Raw genomic sequence first — 26443 nt, 5'->3', positions numbered from 1 at the left:
CACTTAACCACAGCCTAGTTCCGGCAGCCCCGCTTTTTTTCGTGTGCTGAGAGTCGCTGGATGCTGGCGGTGGTCGAGATCGTGATGTTTAAAAATCTTTTGCAGCAGTGGACGTCCATAGGCTGATAATAATGAAAATGATTTTTGTATGACCTATCTACTATTTTTATGATAGAGAGACTAATACAGTACGTAATTAATTTAATTAAAGGGGAAAAAGTAATTCGGTCATATTAGGGTCAATAGATTTACATGTTCCGGACAAGTATGTAAGTTGCCGACGTCGCGTCGCCAGTTATTTGCGGTGCCGTGTGGCAGAAATAAAGTTATTCAGCACTCAGCACGCACCACTGGCTCAAGCGCTGCGCCTACTAATGTCTATTTTTAAATTTCACTAGTAGAAATTTTGAATTAGACATTTTTCACACTCCTACCAGCTATAAGCTTGTAAATATAATTAAATTGTTACTAGAATAGAATCTGTTAATATTTTTTTTTTCATGTATTGTAATTGTTTAATTCTTATTTGTAAACAATCATTGTTTGTTGTTTTAATTTTAATTTATTTGAATTGCTTAATTTTTTTATTTGAATTATTATAGCATATTAGAAGAAAATAGACCTTAAAATGTGTGCGAGCCGGATTATAAGGGTTCCGTTTTAGTACTACGTACGTTCGGAATCCTAAAAAGGATATCTGGTCTAGATCTCAAAATAGCGATATCCTCAGGGATCTTATAATGTTTACCATACGTATTCCATTAATAAAATCCAGTCAGGTGCAGGACGTAGGATTAAATAGGGCTTACTTATGGTATTTTATATTGAGCCTACTTACTTGAAGAAGTTAATTTATCCTTTTTGAGCTCTAGCTAATAAAAGGATTATAGTATCAAGTATAATTTGAAGATCTCAATTATGACAACGTGTACAAACAAGTATTAATGCAATTAACGTGTATAGAAATAAAAAGGAGTAATACAATTTAATGTTTTCTTTTAACAACATTTTTATTTTCATAATCTCAACCAATACATGCCTGCTCTGATCCTAGTGTAATCTGGTAAAGATTCTGTTGGGCCAACAGCAACTACGGCTAGACACTTATCATATAAATATGTATAACACAAATCCTTAATATCTTCATTCTTTAATTGTTTTATATCAGCAAATTGTTGAGATAGAGATTTCCAGTTTGAAGTATATAATAACTGCAAGCCGATGTCTTTACATGAACGAATTATACCAGCCTTATTATTTGCCAACTTCAATTTAGCTAAATGGACTGCTCGCTGGACATCACTAGTACGTATAGTAGTACACATTTGCATCCACTGATCTTGTATGTTACCGACCATATCATCTATAGCTTTTCCTCCACTGACAAAATATACTCCCCATAAACCTGTATCTTCGTACGACACATAAAATGATTCAAATTTCTCACAAAGGTTAGAGACAGCAGCTGCACGTGCTAGGGGAGAATCATTATTGTGGGCGCCGCCTTGGCTTCTATCCCACGATCCTGTTAGAAAACTAGCAACAAGAAGTGGTAAATAGTCCGGGCTATTATATCCTGGTGCCTCCACTGCGAGTGCAACGTGCGCGTAAGGCATTGAATCATCGCGATAAATAATAGAAGATCCTGTAAATCGTCTAGGCCCAAGTTCAGTACAAGGCCAACGCGATGGCGGCCAATTACAAAGACGATTATTTATTTCGCACATATTTGTGAAGTGAGATACACACCCCGTTGATACGAAAAGTATTCGATGTGGTTGATAATTATACTGCTTGTATTCACAAATCATTTCCCGATCAAAATTCATCCTGTTAATACTTGGACCGATAATACCTCTACTCAGTGGTGTCCCTTGGAAAGCCGTTTGGTTCAAATAATTGAAAACTACAGATTTAGGATTGTTATCTTCATCAATCGCTTCTGAAGCGACATAATCCTTCTGAAGATGTATATCAAAGTCGGATAGTTCAAGATCAGTCAAAATATTTATTAAAATGTCGACACATTTACCAGCATTATCCCCGGAGCTTACGGCAGTAAACAATTGATAGTCTCTTGCAGTATGAACCATCAACCTCGTACCACTGTTAGTTATTGATTCTTCAAAATCACATTTAGGCAAAGATTTGAATCCTTGAAATGCGAGATGTTCCATAAAATGAGTAATACCATGATTGCATTCATTTTCAAATCTTGCACCCGTTTTAATGAAAAGCGAGGAGCAAGCCAAAGGTGATTGTGTTTCTTGAGTTGCTACACGTATTCCATTTTCTAGTTCAGCAATATGGACATCAGAAGCAAAAAGTTGACCATGTCGGATGCTGATGTGTCTTTTGTGACTAACACATTTAAACAATGAGTTAATTACCAATTTCAACATATTCGCCACGCACTTTCTAACTCCATGTATTGTAAAATACAGATTAATGGTATTGTGTATGTTGTAGTGATAAATCCTAAATTTTTTCTCAAATCTACGCTATTATATTAGTTCCGCTAAAGTTTCCAAATACTTTGGAAACGTTTAGTTATGTCACTTATGTCACTAATCTGTAAAAACTTTTTTAACGTGCATAGAAATGTCTAAAAGTAGATATTAAACCTTTTTGGCAGTATTAGCAAAAAAAGGACAAGTGGAGTCGGACTTCTCCATCGAAGGCGCGTAGGTAGATGCGTAGGTATACGTTTGGTTGTAGTTTCGGCCGAACTAGGCTGAAACTTTTGCCGAAACCGAAACTGATTTCGGAAGTAGTCGTGCACGCTCGCGTAACTTCGTATGTCGCGGCAACGCTTTGGCGGACGCTGGCGGGCGGCGGCCCTGTTCGGAAATTATCGTGCACCGTTCGGCTCTTGTACCAACAAAACTTAGGTACACTTAGTAGGTATGTTAACGCCCGACGCAAACATTCTTTAGGTTTTAGGTTATGTTTTGATGGAACTGACTTTTTTATTCTTCTAAGTACAAATACAAAACAAAGTATTAATTAATTATAAAATTTCAAAATGACAATACTTAGTATTTAATGAAACAGTAACAATTAGGTATTTGATTATTTATAACTGATAAACATTTTGCTGTGAAAAAATAATATAAATATTTTTTTATATTATGTTAAATAAATGTACAAAGCTGAAATTTGGCAGGGAGGTACTTTTTAGTTAACAGATATCCACTAAGAACGGATTTTGCGATAGGGCTGGACTAAAGAGGTCTAAGGGCGGACGAAGTCGCGGGCTAGTCCGCTAGTGAGTGAATAAACCATTGCCATTGGATCCGAGTATTCGACACCTGATGTGCGCAAATTGACGGATAATTATTTTGTTGGTGATAATGGGTGCGATACAAGTCCGTATGTCACAGATGAGCCTCTGCAAGACTTCACAGCAACATCAGCCTATTAATTTATATTACAAACTCCTTCCTAAACACATAATATTATAATGCAAGTAATTAATAGAGTCTATAGTTTATTTTTTTGTTATTAATTTTTCTCGACAACATTGCATTTGTCATTTGTAAATGTGATACGCATTTTCAACAGTTAGCTACATCAATATTACATTTGTATTGTTTACAATATTGCGTGAATTGTTTTTTCCGATATTTAAGATTTAATAATGCTAAGCAAAGTCTGGATTCCAGTTAAAAAATGCTTCCAGCGTAATGTGTGTACAGTTACCAGTTCGCATTTTCTAAAAAATTTTCCACCTACACAATATTCTATGCTTTCTAATGGTCTTACAATTGCAACTGAAGAACGATCAAGCTCCAACGTATGCATTGGTGTTTACATAGGTAGTGGATCCAGAGTCGAGGATGAATCGCACAACGGTTTCACACATTTTTTTGAGCACATTGCATTCAAAGGCTCTATGAAAAGATCCAGAGAAAATCTTGAAACCGAAATATCAAAAACAGGAGCAAGATTCAAATACTTTACAACTCGGGAGTTTACAGTATATTATGCAGAATGCTTAGTGCGAGATTTTAAATGCGTAGCAGACATTTTGTGTGAGTCTGTCTTTAATAATGCCTTTATCGGCGCTGAAATAGAACAACAAAAACATGTTGTTTATCAAGAAATGTTACAGCACGATGTTAGCACGAAGAACACTTTATATGATTATTTACATTCGACCGCATTCCAAGGTACGCCATTAGCACAAACCGTTATGGGCCCTAGCAAAAATCTATATAGTTTGCAGAATAACTATTTATGTGAATTCATTACAAAAATGTTCACCGCCCAAAGAACCGTTTTAGTCGCAGTAGGTGGCATACCGCATGAAGCTGTAGTAAGTTTAGGGCAAGAACATCTTTGCAACGTTGACCCATGTTGTTCTGATGTTATTAATCTTGGACCAAAAAGATATACGGGATCTGAGATTATTTACAGAAATGATTCAATGCCAGTAGCGCATGTGGCTATTGCTGTAGAGGGACCATCATTTACTGATGAAAATAAAATTGTAATGGATCTGGTTACTTCATATTTTGGAGGTTGGGATGAATCGCAACCGCGTGGCATAAATCATGGAACGCGTTTAGCCCACCAAGCGTCTGTAGGAGGTCTCTGTGAATCTTACAAGGCATTCAATATCCACTACAAAGACACTGGATTATGTGGAGTTGAATTTATTTCACCAAAACTTGAAACAGATGACATGATACTAACTATACAAGAAGAATGGATGAGACTATGTCACATGGTAACTGATAATGAATTATTGAGAGCAAAAAATGAACTGAAGTCTAAAATATTAACTAAAGTTCAGACCACAACTGGCGCTTTTCATGATATTGGTCTTAATGTCTTTCAAGCCGGATATCGACCATCCATTTATGAACAAATGGTAGCCATAGATAATATCAGTGCAGCCAGAGTTAAAAATGTCTGCGAAGAATATTTCTATGATAAATGTCCAGTAATTTCGGGAATAGGGGCGACTGAAGGTATAATGCAATACTCAAGAACCAGAAGTTGGATGTATTGGTTAAAGGTCTAACGAATGTTCAATGTCAATGGATGTAACTAATATTTTATTGAAACAAGCTGTAAAATAAAGCTTAGCGATTTTAATTTTCATGAACGTTGATTAATTATATCAATAACTAGCGGACCCGGTCAAGCTTCGCTTTGACTTTTGTGCACTTCTTCCCTACCCTACTCGTACCCCACCCCTACCTTACCCCTACCCTATCCCTACCCAACCCCTATCTTAAAAAAGAAACTCTCCGTAAGAACTATCCTCGTACTTCAAGGAGTACCTATTTAAAAAAAGAATTAGCGAAATCGGTTCAGCTGGTCTCGAGATTTGCGCTTAGGAAGATTCGCGATTCATTTTTATATAAGAGTATGTAGAGTACACCTCATCTGCAAGATTTATATCATCTAATATATTTAAGGATGAAATTATCATCCTTTTTACTAACGAAATATTAAAACATTGCTTAGCAACTTATTTACTAAAAACTATTACGATTAAAGTTTAAATAATTCAATTGAAATTGGGTAAGATTAGAAGTTAGAGCACATCGCCCGTCCGCTCAAACGGGGAATAGACCAAAAATAACAATGTTATAAAATATAATCGGAAGGGGCACTGGTGAAACCGCGGGGCGTCTGCTAAATATTATAAAGTGGTAAAGCTTTTGGTATTTTAGGGGGTAGACTACTTAACCGACAGAAAATCATTTTACTACTAGAAAGCCCCGTTATTTGAGTGTCATAGGCATATTTCATCCAAGTATTCTACGAGGGTGACTACGCGGGTTAAACTGCGAGATTTCCTATTGTGCTTTCTCTCTCCTAAAATGATGATGATGAGAGGTGGAGAAAATAATACAAAGTATAGAATATAAAATTATAATTTATTATTTCGAGTAAAGTTAAGTAAACACTATTATTAATTGATCATGAGTATAAAAGAGTATAAAGATTGTGATAAAACAATATTGAATAAACTCATCAAAACGTTGGAATGTACAGTAGTGATCACCGACCCGAATCATAATTCGTGTAAACAGTAAAAATAAAATACTTTATGACAATAATATAAAACGTGTAGAAACCTATTACAGATAATCTCATAATATTAAATTAAACATATTCACTTTAAAACTCCGCACACACTAAGATCTAAGCGCGAATAAAAAGCGTACTATAAAAAAATATTCCCCCTTGTTGCAAACTGACGGATAGAGGTAAAGAAATTGTACTTCTCATATTAGGTCAGTTACTTCATTATACGCGATTAACTCTTTTGCCTGCGCAGTTTCACAATTATATATCCATTTATAATATCATGAAATTCTTTTTTAATATTGTGACAGCAGACAAAATTTTCCCAATTTGTATATAAATATACAATATGTAGTAATACAAGAAAATAAAAGAATCTTTTGTTTTAAATCGGGTCGGGAATAATCACAAGACGTTTTTTAATTTTAATTAGATACATATGTTCTCAGGCTCGCACACTTTAGGCCTACCAGCGCCACGAGGATTAATTGATATTACCGAGGTATTAGTATAATTTACAAATGCTTTTATGATTTCATAAAAAAAGACAATATCCTCCTCCTTTTTGGATGAAGGTAAAAATGTCATAACGGCGGCAACATACTCGTAGATGATAACTTTACGGCGCATATAGTGTACCATCCTAATGTACGCGAGCCTTAATACTCCTATAAATTATAAAATCACAACAGTAGAGAGCATCGCAGGTGTATAAAATAATTTTTAAGAATAAAGTTACAACCTAAAAATGATACGTAATATGCATTTTTGTCATTTGTAGCAATGTACTGGAAAGAATAAAAAAAATATATGAAAAACATTATGTTAATTTAGGAGGTTCAAAATTGAGAATTAATAGCACAACCTGCTCGTAATCACAACTATAGCTATGAATATGTCATGGATGAACCCATCACAATATAATTGTAAAATCCTCGTCACTGTTGACTCTGCCCGATGAATATAATTATTATTAAAACTTTTTTTATTCGATGTAAGTATCCTAACGATTGCCCAATTGGAGTGCTAATCCACTCTGGTCTTGAGATATTAATATTTTCCAGAGTAAGATATTCATTAGCGCTTTTAAAAAACTACTATAAATATTTTCATCAATTGAATTGCCCATAACATTTTCCAAATTTAATCGTGGCCAACTTACTAAAGGACAACTTGAGCATCTTATATAATTATGTTATATAATAATACAGAAGTTTTGATCTATGGATAAATACCTCCAGTATTTGATATGAATTTTCAAAAATAATCTTATAAATGACTACAATTACATGAGTATTCTGTAAATTTGCTACAGTACTTTAATATTGCAGTATTTAATGTTAAAATATCGTAAAAACACACATTTATTAGGACATTTTTCGAAAAAGAAATACTAATTATGTTTTAAATTATTTGTCCAAGAAAAATATAGTACACATTGCTAAGATTTTCTAAAACTGGTTATCTGTAAAATTTGCTGAGCAATAATAACAATAAAGGTTAATGCCCTTAAAGATATAAATTAAAAGGCTACATCGCCCTTAATATCAGAGCGATTATATTTTATAGTTGGCCACTAATGTTCCACCGGACTTCGCAATATAGTTTCGAAGACCCCCAGACCGATTATTATTAGATTTTTGTATAACCGATAGAATAGTTTACTGCTATCGACTGAGCCTGATCAAAATGAGATCGTGATCTGAACTACTATTACTTTAATACAAGGTTATTTAACTCCCTGGCCTTTGGCCACTATGCGTTTATATTACTAATTGTGATATAGTATTTGCAGGACTGGTGAAGCACTACTAGAACTCTACTAATAAAGAAGCAAAATGACATAATTATCGATCAGAAATGCCACTTTTAAAGCGCAATGTATCAATCATATTGAATTTACATACGTTTGACGTATTATTATTTGAAAAAATGTAATCTACATGTACTATGAATTACACTTTTGTGTTCCATTACTGTTCCTATGAGTATATACCCCCGTTTAAAATTTTAGTAATTGACTATGAATATAATTACCGAGTTTGTTGTAGTAGTACAACAAAAAACGAACTTTTATCAAAATTATTTTTCTTCTGTCTTTTGTCTGTTCTGTTCTGGAGCTACTAAAAGACATTGCAGTGCATCCAAGCTACGAACAATTTCTAAATTTAAAGCAAGTCTTATATAGACAAGGGATTGATCGCAAAAACTTTGAACATGTAAAGTTACTTCAGTTAACGACGATATTTAGTACTTCACCCACAATGTATTATAATACGATTAATGTCTTCACTGACCGTTGGTTACCCATAAAATTTATAAAATCTCTAAAACTTATACAATCCATCGCACAGTGACACTGTTTATATCACATTCGACAAAAGCAGCCTTTAGTTTACGAGAGATTCTATCTCTTGTAGGGACGCTATATTTTTATCACTGCACCTAGTGAAAACCCCCGATATATAAATAAATACTGGCCAATACGAATTATTCGTAATCGAGGGAATCAAACAGCAGATAATGAACCATTTCAAAATTATTTTTATGTTTTTATCAAGTTGTCTTCTAACTGCCATGTTCGATTAGTAAATAATAATGTAATTTTAACTTGGCACTGTTGAAATTTTATCAAGACCCTAGTAAAGGACCAAATGTATTTTACATAATAATCAATTAGGCTGAGATTCTGTTAGAAGAATCACTCCACAAATATTTTAAAACTTGAGCCTATTGGCTAACAAAATCCTGTAGCTTACTGTATAATACGACAAATATTTTGATTACATGAAGATTGTGTACGATTAGCCCGTTAAAATTAAATTTTAATGGCTATCTTATTTTTAATACTACAAAGATTAAATTTCAAATATATACATATACCTATTAGAAGCTATTTTACCCTGATTATGATAGAGTAAGAGAAGTGTAATTATAATGAGTGTGATTATCTTAAACATTACACATGTTAGCAATTACAAAACTACGTGACACCTATTACAGTTATAATATGGCGAGAAACGACGAAACTGAGATATTTCTGATAATATTAGTAAATGAGATTACAAATACTATATAGAGAGCATTCATAAATGTATAATAAATTTAATTTCTTAGATAACTTAAAGAATATTTGTCATTTTGTCAATAATACTTTTTATTTTTCTTCTTCTCAATGACTCATTATTATCTTAGCACAAATAAATTACTAAACTTACGCATATGTATGCATAAGTTTTCGATGACGTCTCCAACTAATCCAGTAAAAGATTCATTATTTTACTTATCATGGTGCATTTTTAAGAACCTGATTTTATCAATCAGGTGTATCTATGTAAATATGAGCAAGTTTGGAAAAGCACACTAATACGAAAGTATGAATGCGCTCTATACCCTTACAAACTACTAAATCGTTATTACTAAATTGACATGGAATAATTGTGTATATAGACATCGAAATTTGAGCACTTATCATTATTAATTAAATGGTACATTATGTTAACAATGAATAAACTACATAGAAGAGCATGGTAATATAAGAGAACCAAAGTGTTCAAATCAAATTACAGTAAAATAAATAATGTCAAAATATTCAGAACAATCGTTAATATTTGGTCAAAGTCACAAAATGTAATCAACAATCTGTATATATATTCGTTTGTTTCTGACTAGATAAATATACATATGAAACAAGTTCAATGAAGTTTAATGAAGAAGTAATCATAAATTAATAAATACAATAAAATATACATTATAAAACAAATTACATTCATTTGTTCAATTAATACATGATTTAAAATATATATGCATAATTTGAAATAAATATTTATATGATATAATTTTATAAAAAAAAATAGTAGGCGGTGTCGCGGTTTCACGGTGATATAATATAATTTATATATAGTGTTGCTTCCTAACAGTGAAAGAAATTTTCAAATCGCTTCCGTAGTTTCGGAGACTATTCAATGCAAACAAATAATCAAATATTTCCTCTTTATAATATTAGTATAGATATATACTATTGTCAATAATTATGCCGTATTCTTTACGGTCACTGTTATTGTTGTTTTAAATGATCTTTTATTGATCAAGATGATTTGATGTTTACATTTATTTTAGCAAAATAAATGATAAACATACCATACCGATTTATGTATGTACGTCAGGAAAATAAGTAAAAGTTCCATAGTGGTATGAAAGTGTGCAAAGTTACATAAGAATATAAATAAATAATGTAAAGTGTCAATGTGTATAATTAGAAATAATAATAATAATAATATTAGTTTATATTTGATACAGATTGCAGACTACATGTTTGTGATGTTTTGTGTATTTATTGCAAAAAGTTTGCAATTTACAACTTAACTATTTGGCCATACATTTTGAGTATTGTTTTTTCACCAAAAACTACATTAAACCTAATTAAAAATGGCGCCGACCACGTAACTAATCCATTTAAGTTTAGTTTCATGTGAGTCAAGAAATCATGAAAAAAAATTGAAAGTTGCACCCTTATAATATAAAAGAGCATTGGTATAAAAAAAATTTGGTAAAAAATATCGCTTTATATAAGTATAAACACTAAAATAATAATACAGCTACCAAGATGGAATGTCGCTCACGTAAACACTAAAATAATCTCCTTGGAATATAAAAAAAGTAAAAGTTACTTTACTCCTCGAGCACATTGATAAAAATTATTATATGTTAAAATACTTATACCTTATCAGGTAGATTATGAACTTACGAACTAATGGAATGTATACATATAAAAAACCTTATCAATGAATAATAATTGTTAGTACTATTACCCCTTATTAATAATGGTTAGATAACCCAAACCACGATAATATAATTTATTTTTTTTAATAATAACACATCAAAAATTTAATTTATTATGTCATTATAACTTTCCAAATGTTATATAGTACGCCGCCATAGATATATACGCGGAAAATGTTGATATATCTTAATAATATGATTGTATCCTATCCTATGACGATAGAGGTACTGTAAAGTCACAACAAAATATTGAGCTCTTGGGAAAATATAATGAAAATGTCCCAATTGACAAATATTTCAGCAGTTAAAATAAAGGCGGCATAGTTTGACAATTGAGATTAATAAACCATAGAGAAATATTCTGGGTCCATGTTTTGAGTGGTTAAATATTTTACGGACGGCATAAAGCAAGTCGTAATAATGGAAAACTTTGTATGCTATTTTTCATTATGAAACATACTACTCCTACATACGTATTGAAGAGAGCTATTGACTATAATTATTTCCGATTTCCAACGATGGGACGAATAGATAAAATTAAAGCTATATTGAACGCTGAGTATAACGAACCCGAAGGTCCAAAATAAAATCGAACCTTCGCATTAATATTAGCGTTATTGATTTGACAAGCTGGTCGTAATATTGGGAATGTACAATTAACCATTTTGAAGGGGTGCTTAAATACAATAAGGTACATTTAACTTCTACCGCAATTATGTCAACAGTACCTACCGAACAAGTCTACTCTCATAATAATGTAAATGAATTTGGCACATTTTAAAAACAAGCCATGTATATTTTTGTTACATTAAATTACAATTTAGTGAAATTGGTATTTTTTTTCCGAATTTGATTTGATGATGACCTTCAAATTAAATTATTAACCAGTAATTAAAAATGTAGAAAAATTAAAATGTACTCATCATTAAGAGTACACTTTTTAAGCATCCCCTCAAAACAATTTACACCTTTGCGGTCCTAATTCACCATATGTCAGGAATTTAGGAAAATATCGTTAGAAACTCTGAATTAGTTTAAAAATTCCAATAGTTTAGACAAGTCAACTACAACACAATTTTTGGCACAAAGCGGTTACAAAATTCGGGTCAACTTATGTTATAAAACAATATACAACTTTGTGCATCTAATATGGTTATAAATGACACCATAAATAAATATTGACATCATCAAAATTTACTTATGTTTAGTATTTCGTTAAGTTTTATTATTATATGTTTATTAAATCCTACTTCAGAGAATTGACGATAATTACCTAAAGTCTTGTACATTTTATACCTTATGGTGGACAAAATAATAATAAAACTAAAACAGTCAAATGAGGTACATAAAAATTTCAATAAAATATACCTAAAACTCTTGTGTTATAATTATATAAAAAATCTTAATCAGACTAAAAATAATTGTACGTAAAAAACTGTTCTATTAATAAAAAAAAAACTAATTTGTGATCTTATCATAAAACTCTTAAAATTACTAACTAAAGCATATATTTTATAAATGATTAATATACACAATAAGGTATTTTGTACTGTAAGGTAATGCTTTTAAAATCTTTCCTTTTTGTGATTCATGATAAATTTACTACGAAAAAATCTAAATTTTGATAATATCTTTGTACATTTGTATTGGGAATGGCAACATTATATGTTAGAAACTAAATGACAAAGCTGCCTTAAATAAATTGTACTTGGAACAGCTTGTCAAACATATTAGTACATACTATTTAAAAACTATACTGTGTTTTAAATGCACTTTGAAAGGGTGTAAATGTCATAAAGTTACAGTATGCTTGTAAAGTCGTGAACAAAAAATATACGTCAATAATAAAATTAAAAAAAAAAGATCCGTCACGGACGCTTCGAGATTCTAGCTACACTATTTGATACCATAAATCTGATTAAAACAACTACATCGTTCGAGGCGGCACAAAACCGTTACTTATAAACTATTATAGATTACAGGGTGCGTTTTATATAAATTCTCTCGATAACTATGATGAGCTCTATAAAATGTTTTTTTTTTTTTTCAAAAAAATATTGAATTTTGAACTTTTGAAGACTTATTTTATAACTAAATACGTCACTAACGCACCCTGTAAATTATTACAATACAATGATTAATCTTGCGTATTTTATTGTTGTTTCAGTCTTTGGAAATCATGTGGTGGAATGCTTTGTAAATAATATATTCAACTCAACAGCACAGCTGCATACAATGCTGGCATGATAAGAAAAACGTAATTATTTATGTACTATAAATCTTAAAACTATACGTATTAATTATATAATATATACTCGGCTATTGAGCCCTTAAATATAATAATGGTTAAAGAGTGTGACACTTGTTAAAATTAAGTATTCAATTGATACATCTTTACGGTTCGATATGGCAAGTAGAGATAAAAAGAAAATTATAGAGCTTCAATAATCTTAAAATATTGTTAAAAATTGTCAAAAGTATAAATAAAGATTTAAAAAATGTGTATGGAGAAATTAAAACTGAACCGTAGAATAGAGTATTGTAAAATTATATTCACCCTGTGATCCGAATTCACTTATTAGGAGCCCTGTTGTTGACACGACCGAAAATGAGCTTTGCGTTCCAGCGGAACTGTTGAGTGAATATAGCAGCCAAGGTTAGTGGGTCCACGTAATCGTCATCTGCGACCGCAGGGTTGGGTGCTAATCATGCCGTCTCCACATTTGCTCCCACTTTCGGAAGCGTTGCCTCGGCCACTGCCGGCAACGGGGCGTCGCCAGCCGGCTGGTACTTCAGTTCCATGGCTCCTGACGCTGGGTAACTGAAACATCGGTTACATATCTGTATATGTTCAACACTCATATAAATCAGTACAACACCCAGGCACAAACTACTTTGAACATCAATTACATACATCATCAAATGTAATCACATTCAATGGTGCCGCTGCGGATGTACGCATTACAGTATTCTGAACAACACTGGGTGAAAAAAGAGATATAAAATTTTTGACTCGAATTTATCACTCAGAGAAGGGTGTACATCCGAATCAACGCCAATATTTGGGTATACAGCATTTTCTTTTTTTTTTTAATTCAAAAACAACGTTCTGCTTCATGCAACAACATGTAGATATCCATCGAAAACTTAAGCGAAATTAAAAAAAACTACCTAAACAAAATTATTGAAAATAAATCTTACGCATATAATATTTTTGCGTTTACATCGTCGCAAAGCATTTTTGATTGTTTTGATTTAGCTCGATTTAGAATTAATTACAATTGATTAATTATTCGCACTGTACAAACGATTTTTAATAAGATAAAGGTTTTAAACGTTCAAAACTGTGCGACAAGGCTCAATTAAATTTTGACTATGCCATGTGTACGCGTCTACGAGGTTAGTGCAGATATAAACTGATTGGCGCATTTCAAACCGCGCGGATCAATAATTGCATCTGAAACATGATAGTCCAGCCAGGACCACCCACGAAACCTCGGCCGAAAATAAACCCTATTGTGTTCACGTAAAGCAAAATTTAGCATGACGTTCGTATCTGCGACCCAGACGAATCAACCCCTAGCCGAGGTGCGAGCTAGGTTGCCTGGGAAAACTGAGAGCAAACCGGCGCAGTCTGCTCGTACACGCCGATCAATAATGCATAATTACAAAGCTGGTTATTGTTTAGCCGCGTCAAAATTATAGACGTTACTGTATCTATTATTTGTATTTATTTAGATACATTCGCTTGGTTTATCTTATTATTAATTAATTATCACTAAATCATGAACGCAACAGCACATAGAAACTATTAAGCCGCAACTAACGAAACCTAAACAGGGCCTGTTGCCAAGTGGCACGTCGATTCTCTTTCTACGATCGCAAACGCTTCAAAAATTCAAAAATGTATAGGAATGACATTCACTATCGCAAGGTCACGTGATCAAGTTGTCGATCGGATCTTTCATTCCCGTACATTATTCTAGTTTTTGAAGCGTTAGCGTTTGTAGAAAGACAGTCGACGTGTCTCTTAGCTACAGGCCCAGCTAAACCTAACTTTACTAAGACAAAAGCAATACAGAGATATTCAATAAAAGAAATACGCCTAATAACAGAACAAAAAGTAAAAAGTTTTCGCTTAGCAAGAATCTCTGTAACGTACGGAATTATTCGTAGATACTTTGTCTCCGTTTGTACGGCTTTTGTCTTATAGCGTATGACTTTAATTTCCGGCAAAGATGCTAATATACTTTCAGCGTCAAGGATTTTAGATGGTTTTGTAGTCGTATATTTTCTCCTACAAAAAAAATAAAATAATTTAAAAATTAATTAAAAAATTAATATTGCATAAAACACCAATAATTGTAACGACTAACCCTATGGTTTTTTTCGATACCGAATGGTTGGGACAGACAAAATTTCTAACAATTTTTGTTACTGATACATGGGGTATTTTTTGTAACCTCTCTAAAGCAGTCTGCCACGGTTCTTTATTTTTCTTACTTTTGTTCTTACTTTTTTTACTATAAAAAAAACAAACATGTTGTTAAAATATATTGTAATGATCAAATAATAATAATAATAATATAACCTTAAAAAATAGCTTATCTATTCTTTAATATTATTCACATATTTTTTCAGAATTTAAGTCTTTTTTATTTTTATTTTAATCTGTACTAACATTATAAATGCGAAAGTTTTGATGCACGAATGATTTTTTCTTACTAAATGAAAGGTCAATTGCTCTTTACTACTGGATATTTATTACTGGATTAAAATTATCCTGATATATCTACAGGAACGGCAAAGGGGGCATAGATGCTACTATATCTCGTTTCTAATAAATGTTATCTTATTTAAAAAAAAAACAAACTTTCTATGAAACTTAAATACCGAAATTTACCAAAAAGTTGGTCAACGACCATATGAAGTAGTTGGTAAAATAGTATATAAGTGTTTTTGAACATTCGATAGATGGCGCACTATACTGGTGCACCGGAGTATTTCCCATACCTCTAGGGTTATTCTTTAAGAAAAAAAATATTAAAAATGTCTAAGGAAAATGTGTTCTAAAATTAATATTTTAAAATGTTTCTTTTGTAAAAAATATTTCTTTTGTAAATAGATCTTAAATTGTGTCCCATATATCATGACCTAGGAAAACTTATTCATTGATAAATATAAATAAATATCATGAAGTAGCTTACTAGTGAAGTGCAGAGAACCAGTTGCAATATCACGTCGATATCGACAGCCTTACCACTACGATTACGTATTTTAAAATGAAAAGAAAGACGTATGTTATATCGATAGTCGGAATTATATGAACTACTATGTATGAAACATAAAGTTTTTTTATGTTTCATACAGTATTAATAAGTTATGAGAAATACTCCCGAGTACCCTGTATATATGATATTTAACCTGGTGGTTTGTTTAAAAGTTTAGGGCAAATATTACTCCCAACATATCTTCATACATACATTTTTTGTTGGTGTCAAATATTATTATTAAAGCATTAATTTTATAGTTTATTATATTTTATATTTTTAAAAGCTTTTAACAAATCTAGTTTGGATCGAAATTGTCTACTAGTTTAACATTGGTTGCCGCAATTTGCCGTACACTTTGTTAGAGCAATTACAACAAAAATCACATTTCTCAAGAAAAAGGAATTACAAACGCATTTTTGTTTTCAACAATTACGACTCAATAATTTAAGTTAACTTGAATAAACCTCAGAAAGTTTGCTCTTAACTAAGTTATAAAAACATTTTGACCAACTTTTAAGTAAATTTCGCCAGTGTGCGTTTAATTTCGCAATGCAATTTATATATAAATTTCAATACTAAGTGTAACTAATAGTATCTTGTAGTCGTAAACTTAGTAATTTCTATATTATATTTATACATGTCATTATAATTTAATTCATACTAAAATACTAAAATTTCAATAGAGAATGGTGTTATTAAAAGTAGGGTGATTTTTATATAACAATATGTATTAGATATTAGTAAGTCTACGACTTTTTTATTATTCGGAAGCAGCGGCGGAATGGATAAGGCCTCATTCGCACGAGAGTTAAAAAAGCGTCACATTAAAAGCCCTGGCACTTGGCACTTTTATAACGTTCTTAATTCAATTCATGGTCCAACACTCAAAATTGAAAATGCAACAGTGCTCTATAAAAAAGCGTCGCGTTTTAAAAACGCTGTCGTGTGAACATCTACTTGAGAATGCATTTGTTATAAATGAACGCTTTTTAACATCCGTTAAAAAAACTCTCGTGCGAATGAGGGCTAAAAATTGTTGAATGTTTATTTCGTCCGCCGCAGTTACGTCGTCAGTCAGTACTGTGTGATTTCACTAAGTTTAACCATATAGTGCATCAACACCAGCTATATACTCGCAGTATAGAAGTTTAGAATAGACATCTTGTTAATCTCTTGTCTTTGTTTAGAAGAAACGGAAATCAAGATGTCTATTCTAGAAGGGTGTGCAAGAATAGATAATTATGTAACCAATTTATAGGTAGTATTAAATTAAATCTATGTAATACTTATTATACTTAAATATATCAGTTTATATGAAATTGTACTTACTTATCGACATCTCGCAGTTCAGTGTTGGGATCCGGGCGCCATTTATTTCCAACCATGTTTTGTACACTGTAATTAATAAAAGTTTTAAATTAGAGATATATAATAGTAAAACTTGGTGAGACTTTTGTCTTAAGTAATTTTCTTTTTCTAGGATATGACGATTTAATCTATCGGTAATAACTTTAAGGCAGCAAATTTAAAAAAAAATGTTATATAATCTACTATATAAATTTCCACGGTTTTGCATTCGTTGGAAAGAGTCTCGGGCTACGTGAGGTTTATAGCAAAGATAATTCAGGAAAATTTCAACGTAGGGTAGGGGTAGGGTAGGGTAGGGTAGGGGTAAGGTAGGGTAGGGGTAGGTTAGGGTAGGGGTGGGGTAGGGTAGGGGTGGGGTAGGGTAGGGGTAGGGTAGGGGTAGGGTAGGGGTAGGGTAGGGGTAGGGTAGGGGTAGGGTAGGGGTAGGGTAGGGGTAGGGTAGGGGTAGGGTAGGGGTAGGGTAGGGGTAGGGGTAGGGTAGAAGTAGGGTAGGAATAGGGTAGGGGTGGGGTAGAGGTAGTTGAAAGTTTACATCGAGTTTCACGCGGACGATGTCGCGGGCGTCCGCTAGTAAAAATAATAAAAAAAGGATTAAAGGATTAAAAATTGAATTTTGAATTTAAAATTCTATTCTGAAATTGGGTTTTCTAGCCGCAAAAAATTACTCACACGTGCCTCATTTGGTCTCCTTGGGCACTGAGCTGTGCCAAGTAGGCGGCCTGCTTGCGATGATGGTACATGTGGACACGGAGACACGATGGGTTGCGCATACGTTTCTGACAAATGTCACACTGCAGAGTTCCTTCTCTTGTGTCGTGCTTGTCCCGAATATGTACTTTCAGATTGTATCGATTCGCGAAAAATCGGTGACAAGACGGACATTTAACCCCGCCCGTTTTGCAGTTCCATCCTTTGCACAAAAAAAAAATAAAAATTAACCCACAAAAATCATAACAGAATCTATTGAAATCGTTTTAATTATTTTTCACTCATCTTCGCGAATCGTACAATGAACAACAACTTACCGGACTCTTTGGCTGAATCTGCCGAAACCAGATTGTGAAGCATATCGTTGTCAAAGTCGATCATTAATTCACTGTAAAGTCGCAAATACAAACGAAATAAAAAAACAAAAAAATTAAAAGCAAAAATGTGCAGTGAAAAAATATTTTAAAAATAAAAATGAAATCGAAAATATTGTGAGCACGAAGAACAAATTATAAAATAAAGTTAAGTGTCCAACTATGACAAAACTGAAATTATCTAAGATGTGATATTTTAACTTAAAATTTAACTGAGAAAAAGAATATTTGACTTTTAAAGAAAAACTACGCAATCTAGACAATATAGGAACATACCCGTCAGAGGAGTATTCCGTGTTTTCAGCAAGCGAAGGGCTATTATCGCTCACGGGCCGTGGTTTCTTCTTGATGTTGTAACTGTTTTTGTTTGTAGTGTTCTTCAACAACCTTCGAAAGCAACAAAATTGTTCACAATTTTACTAAATACAAAGCTTTACAATGAAAATTTATAGTTTGATTCAAAACCAGGCTCTAGAACCTGCTCGGAGCGACTCTACAGGCCATCTAATTGGTGATTTGATAAATCACAGATAAAACGCTATGCGAAGGTGGGAAATCAATATTATTACAAGCTTCTGCCAGACATCACCGCCCCATTTGATGGGGGAGAACGTTACGTATGACTAGCTATACCTCCGATGCTGTCTGTATATTATTTTTATTTTGCCGACTACGCCAATATTACGATGTCTGCATGACTTTATGAAGTTTTTCTTAACCTAAACGTGATGTAGTCAGTACTAGTCCACTATTATCTTACAATGACGATTTCGATGTAATTTAACCTACCACGAGATTGCAATCGAAAACTGGCTTTATAATCAATAATGTATTAATTACGATTCATTATAAGTATATATGTAAACTAAACGAGAGACTGAAATAAAAACGTAAAAAATTTGAAAATTTCAAACTTAACGTCTATTATATATTACTCAGTATCGGCTAAACGGCGGATTGGATGTGGATTAAATTCGGCACATAATTACCTCGATATTACTAATCTTTACCTTTTAATAAAAATAACATCTACATCTCCCATTAGCCATATTGATTTTAGGGTAAAATTATATTTATTCGTGCAATATGTTCGCACTAAATATTTAGTGAAAGGCTTTCTAACTTCGCTTTAAAAATAATGTTTCGTAACTAAATCATTTATAGTCATTAATATAAAATACACAAAACTTAATATTATATATATGCAACAGTTTAAAAAAATGATCTATTAAAATTTATACAAACAGACAAACAAAACTACAACAATATTATATATTATAGGTTATAATAAATCGTACACCTACACAATTTTTGTTATTAGATAGCAACTAGTGTTATTTATAGTCACCCTCTTTTTCTCGATAACGATAATCTTGCTGATTAGGGCCAATTTCCCAACTAATTAATTAAATAATGTACAGATTTCAGATATTTTTATTCTAGAGATGTCTAGAGGGCAAACAAAGGAGATGGTAAAAAATTGTACGGAGCCCAGGATCAGTCATTGTACTTGTTGTAATAAAAAAGATATTTTTTTAACTATTTTTGATTACACAAATCTACGAATTTACTTGAATTCTTTCGAAATAATATTAATTATCTCTCAAGAAATGCAACACTAATAAGGGTAATAATGGCTGATAAATGACGTTTTCAATGCAGTAATCGATTTGACGTTTGCTATCAATTGTCATGTCATAGTTTCTTTAGGTTTTTATTTTATTTATTTCTTTTTATTTAGATAGATTTATTCACTTTAATAAATTTTAAGAAAATTCTTGTATTTTTTAAATTTTAATTATACGGGGTACAAAAGTGGACCTGAAATGGACCGTCTCCTAACGTGAATACGAAAATGTGTTTGTTCCACACTCAAAAGATGTTCACGAAAAGCTTCATTAAGTAAGCAATAATTTAATCCCTGAATTCCCACAGGAATGGGAATCATACAGGTGAAACCACGCGGCGGGGCTAGTTAATAAATAAAAATATAAAATGAAAATATAAAAGAAAACTTACCTTTTCAAAGGGCTCCGAGCAGCTTCGTCTTTAGGGACTAGAGAGCTAGCAGATTCTTGCGAGACTTCAGGAGGGATCGCTTCATCATTTGATGGTACCCATTCAGGCAAACTATCACCAATAGGTTCAGGTGGCATAGGAGCATTTAGTATATCTTCTTCCACTGGTGCAGGAGGTGATTCACTTCTCTAAATAATAACAAATTTACAGATGTACGTTACTTTAATTCAAATTAGAAAATTAGAAATAAATGTGGATACAATAACTTAAAAGCAGCGTTAACAGTTCGGCTATCTATAAAAAATTGTATTAGTATGCGTCAAACTTCGAGTTTGTTCTCAACATGAGGTGTATGGTTGTGCTGTATATGAAAACAAATCCCAGAGCACACCAGAAGGTTTTTATTTAGACGTTTCGGTTCTAGGTATAACAAACAGTCTTCAGAGAACATGCCGAGTATGCATGGAGAAAAGAAATACTGATACACGTTATGCTTAGATGCAGCGGTTAATCAGAACAATGCACATCCAAGCAACACTCCATAGGTGCTCGGCGACCTGGGTGGCCTGATAAGCTTCTGTATCAAGCTGGAATGACTCCAGGGAGTACCAGCCCCAAAAGGACCTATGCACAAATGGCCAAGTGCAGAAAAGGCACAAGAAAGAAGACAGAGGGAAAAAGAAGTACTTATCCCAGAGGGCTTTAAAAGCTGTGCAATTTGTCGTGTTGCTACGTTAGTGCTTACTAGAAGTTTGGCGCATAATATTCATAATTTTGTTATAAAAATATTTATTAAAGTATAACTAACCTCTCTACCGCCCGTAAGCCCTTTGACTTGCAGCAGCTCTGCTGTGTGAAGAAAAGCAGACAACTCTTGCTGTCTGACGTGGACTTCTCCACGGTACATAAATTGCAAAAGCTGTCGCAATTCCTGGTGAGCTACATCCTTTAGTATTACTATTGGGTGCTCGCAGGGATTCATCTAACAATTAAATAAAAAATATGTGTTTTGGTAAGACATTTTAGCTATGTTTGTAATAATAAGTGTCGACGCACACGGGCCACACGCGACAGCCACGCCGCTACAAGAAGCAAGAAGGGGCCACAAAAGTAGCTAAAAAGCGCGACAGCAACTTGTGGCCGGTGATCGACACTTGTGGTCGGTGGCTACTACTTTTTTAACCCATACATGCTGTATCGTGATCGCACGAGTGGCGTGTTGCGGAGTATTGTATCGGCTTTTACTGGCCAGTGCCGGCCACAAGAAGCGAGCAGCGACGATTGTAGCGTGTGGCGGCGTGAGGTCAAGGTCTTTAACAATTTATGAGATTTTGCTGCTAATCCTCTCGCATCTACTTCTATGGTATATAAACTTGATTAGTACTGAAAGGCTTATAGCTTCACGTATAATTTGAAGTACTCTATTGCCTCGCCACAAGTATCGCAAGGTTTTTCAATGGCTTTTCCCATCATACTAAGTTACTCTGATCTGGGAGAGTCATTTGAAAGGCGTTAAGATAAAACATTTTGAAAAAAAATTAAGCAAATTTACAAGGCGTACTCGTGTGTGAAATTAAAGAAGTATTAGTAAAGCAGAAACATGTTCATAATTTATCATTGCACTGTGAGTGGTTGCTAACCATTGGTCTCTTGGTAAACATGTTACTATTTTACAAACCCACTCCCTGTATCTAAATAATCATGACAATGTGTTTTTTTTTTATGATGTTAGCAATGAAATTTACTTTTTAGTTAATAAAGACTGTTTTAGACTAGAAAACTAAAAGCCAATTTAGAAAATCTAAAATTTTGAATAATTCTAGCTAGGAATTGTACTCAGGTACATTTGCTTTTAAAGAAAGACATTCTGAACTTAAATCACCCTTATTTCCAAAGTTAGTGGAGTAGTTTTTGTTAATTTATGGAAGTATTCCCCATACTTAAGCCTTTAACTGCCAGACAAGAAGCTATACCCTTAGCCCTCATTCGCACGAGAGTTTTATTAACGTATGTTAAGAAAGCATTCAAATATAGTATGAAGTTAAATGAAGGTCCAAAATTTAAACTGCATAAATTCTCAAAAAAAAGTGTTGTGTTTTAAAAATGCTATCGTGAGATCATGTACTTGGGGCCAACAGCCAACCGCTAGTGGCCAAGTGCAGAAAAGGCCTAGGAAAGAAGAAGAAGATATATACTTGGGAATGCATTTGTTGTATTTGAACGCTTTTTTAACATCCTTTAAAAATTCTAGTGTGAATGAGGGCTTAGCTATGTGGTAATGGTTTGCTAAATGTTTCATTTTCATCAGGGTTTTCAAAGGTTTCCTGTAAAGCTAGCTCTTAATAGCCAACTAGTGACTGGGGACATGATTATTATGCTGTGAAAAATATTAAAAGAAAAATATGCTCGGTTTGACAAAGTTTTAGACTTCATAAAGTCAGGTATGTCTGGCAAATTGCAGGCTCATTTTATAATGATGATGATGATAGCAATATTGGATTTTATAACCTCTACATCTCTTCAAAATTTTGCTGACAATGTAGGTACACTACTGTTTATCCTAACACAAAGTAAGAGTACTAAAAATGAATAGCATTATCAATGTTTTGAAATTACAAACAAAATTATGGCTGACAGTAACAGACTATTGTTTACTTTGTGGATTCCAGTGTTTCAGTGTGGGAATGGTCTTAGATTGGGCATTAGAAATATATACACTCATCTGTTATTCATTAGTGCTATAAAATAAATGATAGATAATGTTTAGTGACACATTGCAAATACAGTGCCTAGTTAAATTGTAGCCAAACACATTTTTCATACAAAATCTAGGAAACCATGAACTAAATCAGAGGCAACCTAATACAGTTAAATTAAGTATAAAATAAGCTTTCATTTGACATAATAGACAACTGAATACTGTCTGTATATAGTTTATATCTGGCAACCCCACAGTCACAGTGTGAAAGCAGGCAACCTTTACTTATTCATTTGACTTATTATAGTGTTTTATGGGTAACCGTAACAGTTCCTTTCATTTGTTTGTTAAATTAACCAATGAGGGAAGGAGATTAAATAAATAAAAGAAAATTATGCATTTAATACTATCCAGCCACAAAACAACTAGGTAACCCATGTGCAATGTGTCAATGTGAACATTTTCCATCATTTATTTCTTACCCGGGCAGAGCCAAAAATTAGTGACCAATATTTATAAATAATATGTAAATGTTATCTGTCCTAAATAAATAAAAAGAAAAATAAATAAAATGGGTGTCTGGTTAAGGAATTCCTTGACAATCAATTAACACTCCCCTGCCCCACCTTCTCCCTGCCTAGCCAAATTTAGTAAGATTAAGTTAGAGCAGCTTTGGATACCTGTTCTAATATAGAACTTGCTGCAGTTCTAGAGAGGCCAAGGTCTTTAAGTAAGTTATTTGTAAGATTTTTTAGTAAGTTCATTTTTTATGTCATAATATTTAGTCATTCTTATACTATGGTAATTAGAAATGTTAGTCGGCACAGTAAGTTCTACAAGTATGCATTTTTTGAAAAAAAGGAGACTAGATCTTGAAATAGAATAGACATCTGCCAGTATTTTATAATGTTCTTCATATGTATCCATTGATTAAGTGCAATCAGGTGCAGAACCTAGGATAGAGCAAGGATTACTAGATGATTTTGATATTGAGCCTGCTTTGACAAAGTTATTATGCCTTTTATTTGTAGTCAATCCTTTTTAAGCTGTAGCTACTGAAAGGCTAATAGCTAATTCTATTTTTATAGCATTATTACGGCCTAGAATAATAAAGCGGCTAAAGAATGTAGACAGCTGTGCAGTTTTATTTTATTTTTTGACAACTTAAAAGGTACTTTTTATTACTAACTAGCAAACCTGGTCAAGCTTTGCTTTGACTTACGTGCACTTCTTCCCTATTCTACCCTACTCCTACCCTACCCCTACCACTACCCTACCCCACCCTAGCCTACCCTACTCCTACCCTATCCTACCCTACCCTACCCTATCCGACCCTACCTTACTTCTGAATTAATTTATCACATTCGATCAACCATCTACAAAATAGTCTGAACAAAGACATTTGGTTTGGATAGATGTGCCCGTTCTTGAATTCTAAAATTAGAACGATATGGCATTAATTTTTATACAATAGTAAATTACTTATCTTGGAAAAATCATAGTCAACATAAAAAGACATGAACGCAATTGTAAATGGTAATTATTTGTCAGTATTTCTGAATGCACATAAACAGTATTTGACAGGATGGACAACCAAAATATTTGACAGCTTCTAAACAAAGTAACATTTATGGATAATTATTCATGTTTCATGAAAATCGGTCTAGCAGATCTCGAGTTATAAGTGTTGTAACAAACCTGACTTTCTTTTATATAATATATAAGATTTGTTCTTAGAGAGTAGGTGTAACGTTATATAGAATGTATCATTGTATGGGTATCAAGTTAAACCAATCAAAGCCATGTGATTATGACGCTTTGTGAGTTTGACATTAAATCGAGCAATGTTATATGGAGTTTACACTGTACCTATTGCTCATATTGAAGCAATATACATATACATATATATTGTGTTAAAATAAATGTAAATTCTAATACTACTTAATTGGTTTTTATTTTGTATATTCACTCTTATCAGTTCATATTTTAGCATTTTGTTAGTGCATATTATAATACAATGACTATTTGTTATTATTATTTTTAGATGATTAAAGTAATGAGTCATTTACTTTTAAAGCTAAGTTAGTTCAAATCAAAAATATTTTAAAAAGATTTTCTTGTTGACTTGTATTGAAAGCTGTTTTCAACTTTTCAAGTCTATTAATATTCAGAATTGGTGCATGATGCAGTGCCTTAATGTTTTGTTTTGTAAGTTATCATACTGTAAACAAAACATCTATCACTTACTAAATAAAAGAATTTAATTATCTAATGATTCAATATGGCACACATTTTACAATGTGTTTACAAAATAAAGAAATCAAGACCATGTATCCAAACAACAAGCAACTAATATTTAATATAAACACAAAAAAAAAACATTAATACAACTTCAAAACAAGTATTGATTTATATGGAAAATGTCTGCCTTTAGTAATGTACAACATACATATGAACAACATATTCATATAAACATACAATATGTGTACATATATGCATGTATTGAGGAAAATACATATTTAAAACTGACAAAGGCAATTTATGAGTCATACCTTAAATAGCTCCTTGAAATAGGGACTGCATACTGAGAGGATGAGCTTGTGAGCGTGGACATACTGACCACCAGCCGCCAGCGTCACGTCTACTAGGTCTTCGCCCTCCAACAAAGCTTGGAAAGACTGGGACAAGTTTGCGTGGAAATCATTCCAACGCAATGAAAACTGCTCAGGCATTGCCATCGCCGCCTGAAACACGCCACACGTAAATCAGGGCTAACGAGCCCGCGATATTCGACGCGACTAACTGTACGTCCGACTTTCAGTGCTACTACGCGTCTCCACAGTCGACATACACAATGAAAAAGCCACTTACTGAAAACAATTCACATATATATAACTGCCTACGTATGCATCTAACTACATGAACGCACAACCTGTCTGACGAAAATACATGTTAGCGAAAATAAATCATGTACGCTTTGAAATAAATATCCACTTCAAAGTTCTGAGTTCCCACTGGCAAGTGGCATGGCAAATGGCAATCAATACACGGAAAAGTTCCGTATCAAAATGTCGCGTCTCGTGTGTGTGCATGCAGTAGGTACACAACGGATTTTTTTTTCTAATTTTGGAAAGTATGGTTCAAATATTTAAAGGGAATCACTTTTGATGAATTAT

The 26443-nt window shown here is 32.9% G+C and overlaps 3 protein-coding genes across 4 annotated transcripts; 1 reads left to right on the top strand and 2 right to left on the bottom strand.

Annotated features, from left to right (window-relative positions):
• Positions 1-1016: 1016 nt before the first annotated feature.
• LOC112048443 (cytochrome b-c1 complex subunit 1, mitochondrial-like) lies at positions 1017-2402 on the bottom strand. The gene has a single exon (XM_052890783.1). The coding sequence runs from the start codon at positions 2400-2402 to the stop codon at positions 1017-1019; it is 1386 nt and encodes a 461-aa protein (XP_052746743.1).
• A 1238-nt stretch (positions 2403-3640) lies between these two features.
• On the top strand, positions 3641-5029 carry LOC112048453 (cytochrome b-c1 complex subunit 1, mitochondrial-like). The gene has a single exon (XM_024085983.2). The coding sequence runs from the start codon at positions 3641-3643 to the stop codon at positions 5027-5029; it is 1389 nt and encodes a 462-aa protein (XP_023941751.2).
• An 846-nt stretch (positions 5030-5875) lies between these two features.
• Positions 5876-26362, bottom strand: LOC112047886 (protein abrupt). 2 transcript variants are annotated; one of them, XM_024085182.2, is made up of 9 exons: positions 26139-26362; positions 25820-26011; positions 21378-21551; positions 20570-20757; positions 18827-18937; positions 18494-18564; positions 18144-18378; positions 17430-17495; positions 5876-13648 (listed from the first exon to the last, which is right to left on the bottom strand). In XM_024085182.2, the coding sequence occupies exons 2-9, from the start codon at positions 26003-26005 to the stop codon at positions 13534-13536; spliced, it is 1146 nt and encodes a 381-aa protein (XP_023940950.1). In that variant the 5' UTR covers positions 26006-26011; positions 26139-26362; the 3' UTR covers positions 5876-13533. The 2 variants fall into 2 exon arrangements, with proteins under 2 accessions (XP_023940950.1, XP_023940941.1); XM_024085173.2 differs by having other exon boundaries at positions 18138-18378; positions 26139-26361.
• Between the last annotated feature and the right edge of the window lie 81 nt (positions 26363-26443).

Source organism: Bicyclus anynana, chromosome Z (genome assembly GCF_947172395.1).
Source record: "Bicyclus anynana chromosome Z, ilBicAnyn1.1, whole genome shotgun sequence".
Lineage (NCBI taxonomy): Eukaryota > Metazoa > Arthropoda > Insecta > Lepidoptera > Nymphalidae > Bicyclus > Bicyclus anynana.
Note: the sequence above shows the minus strand (reverse complement) of the source record. Positions and strands in the feature narration are given on the sequence as shown.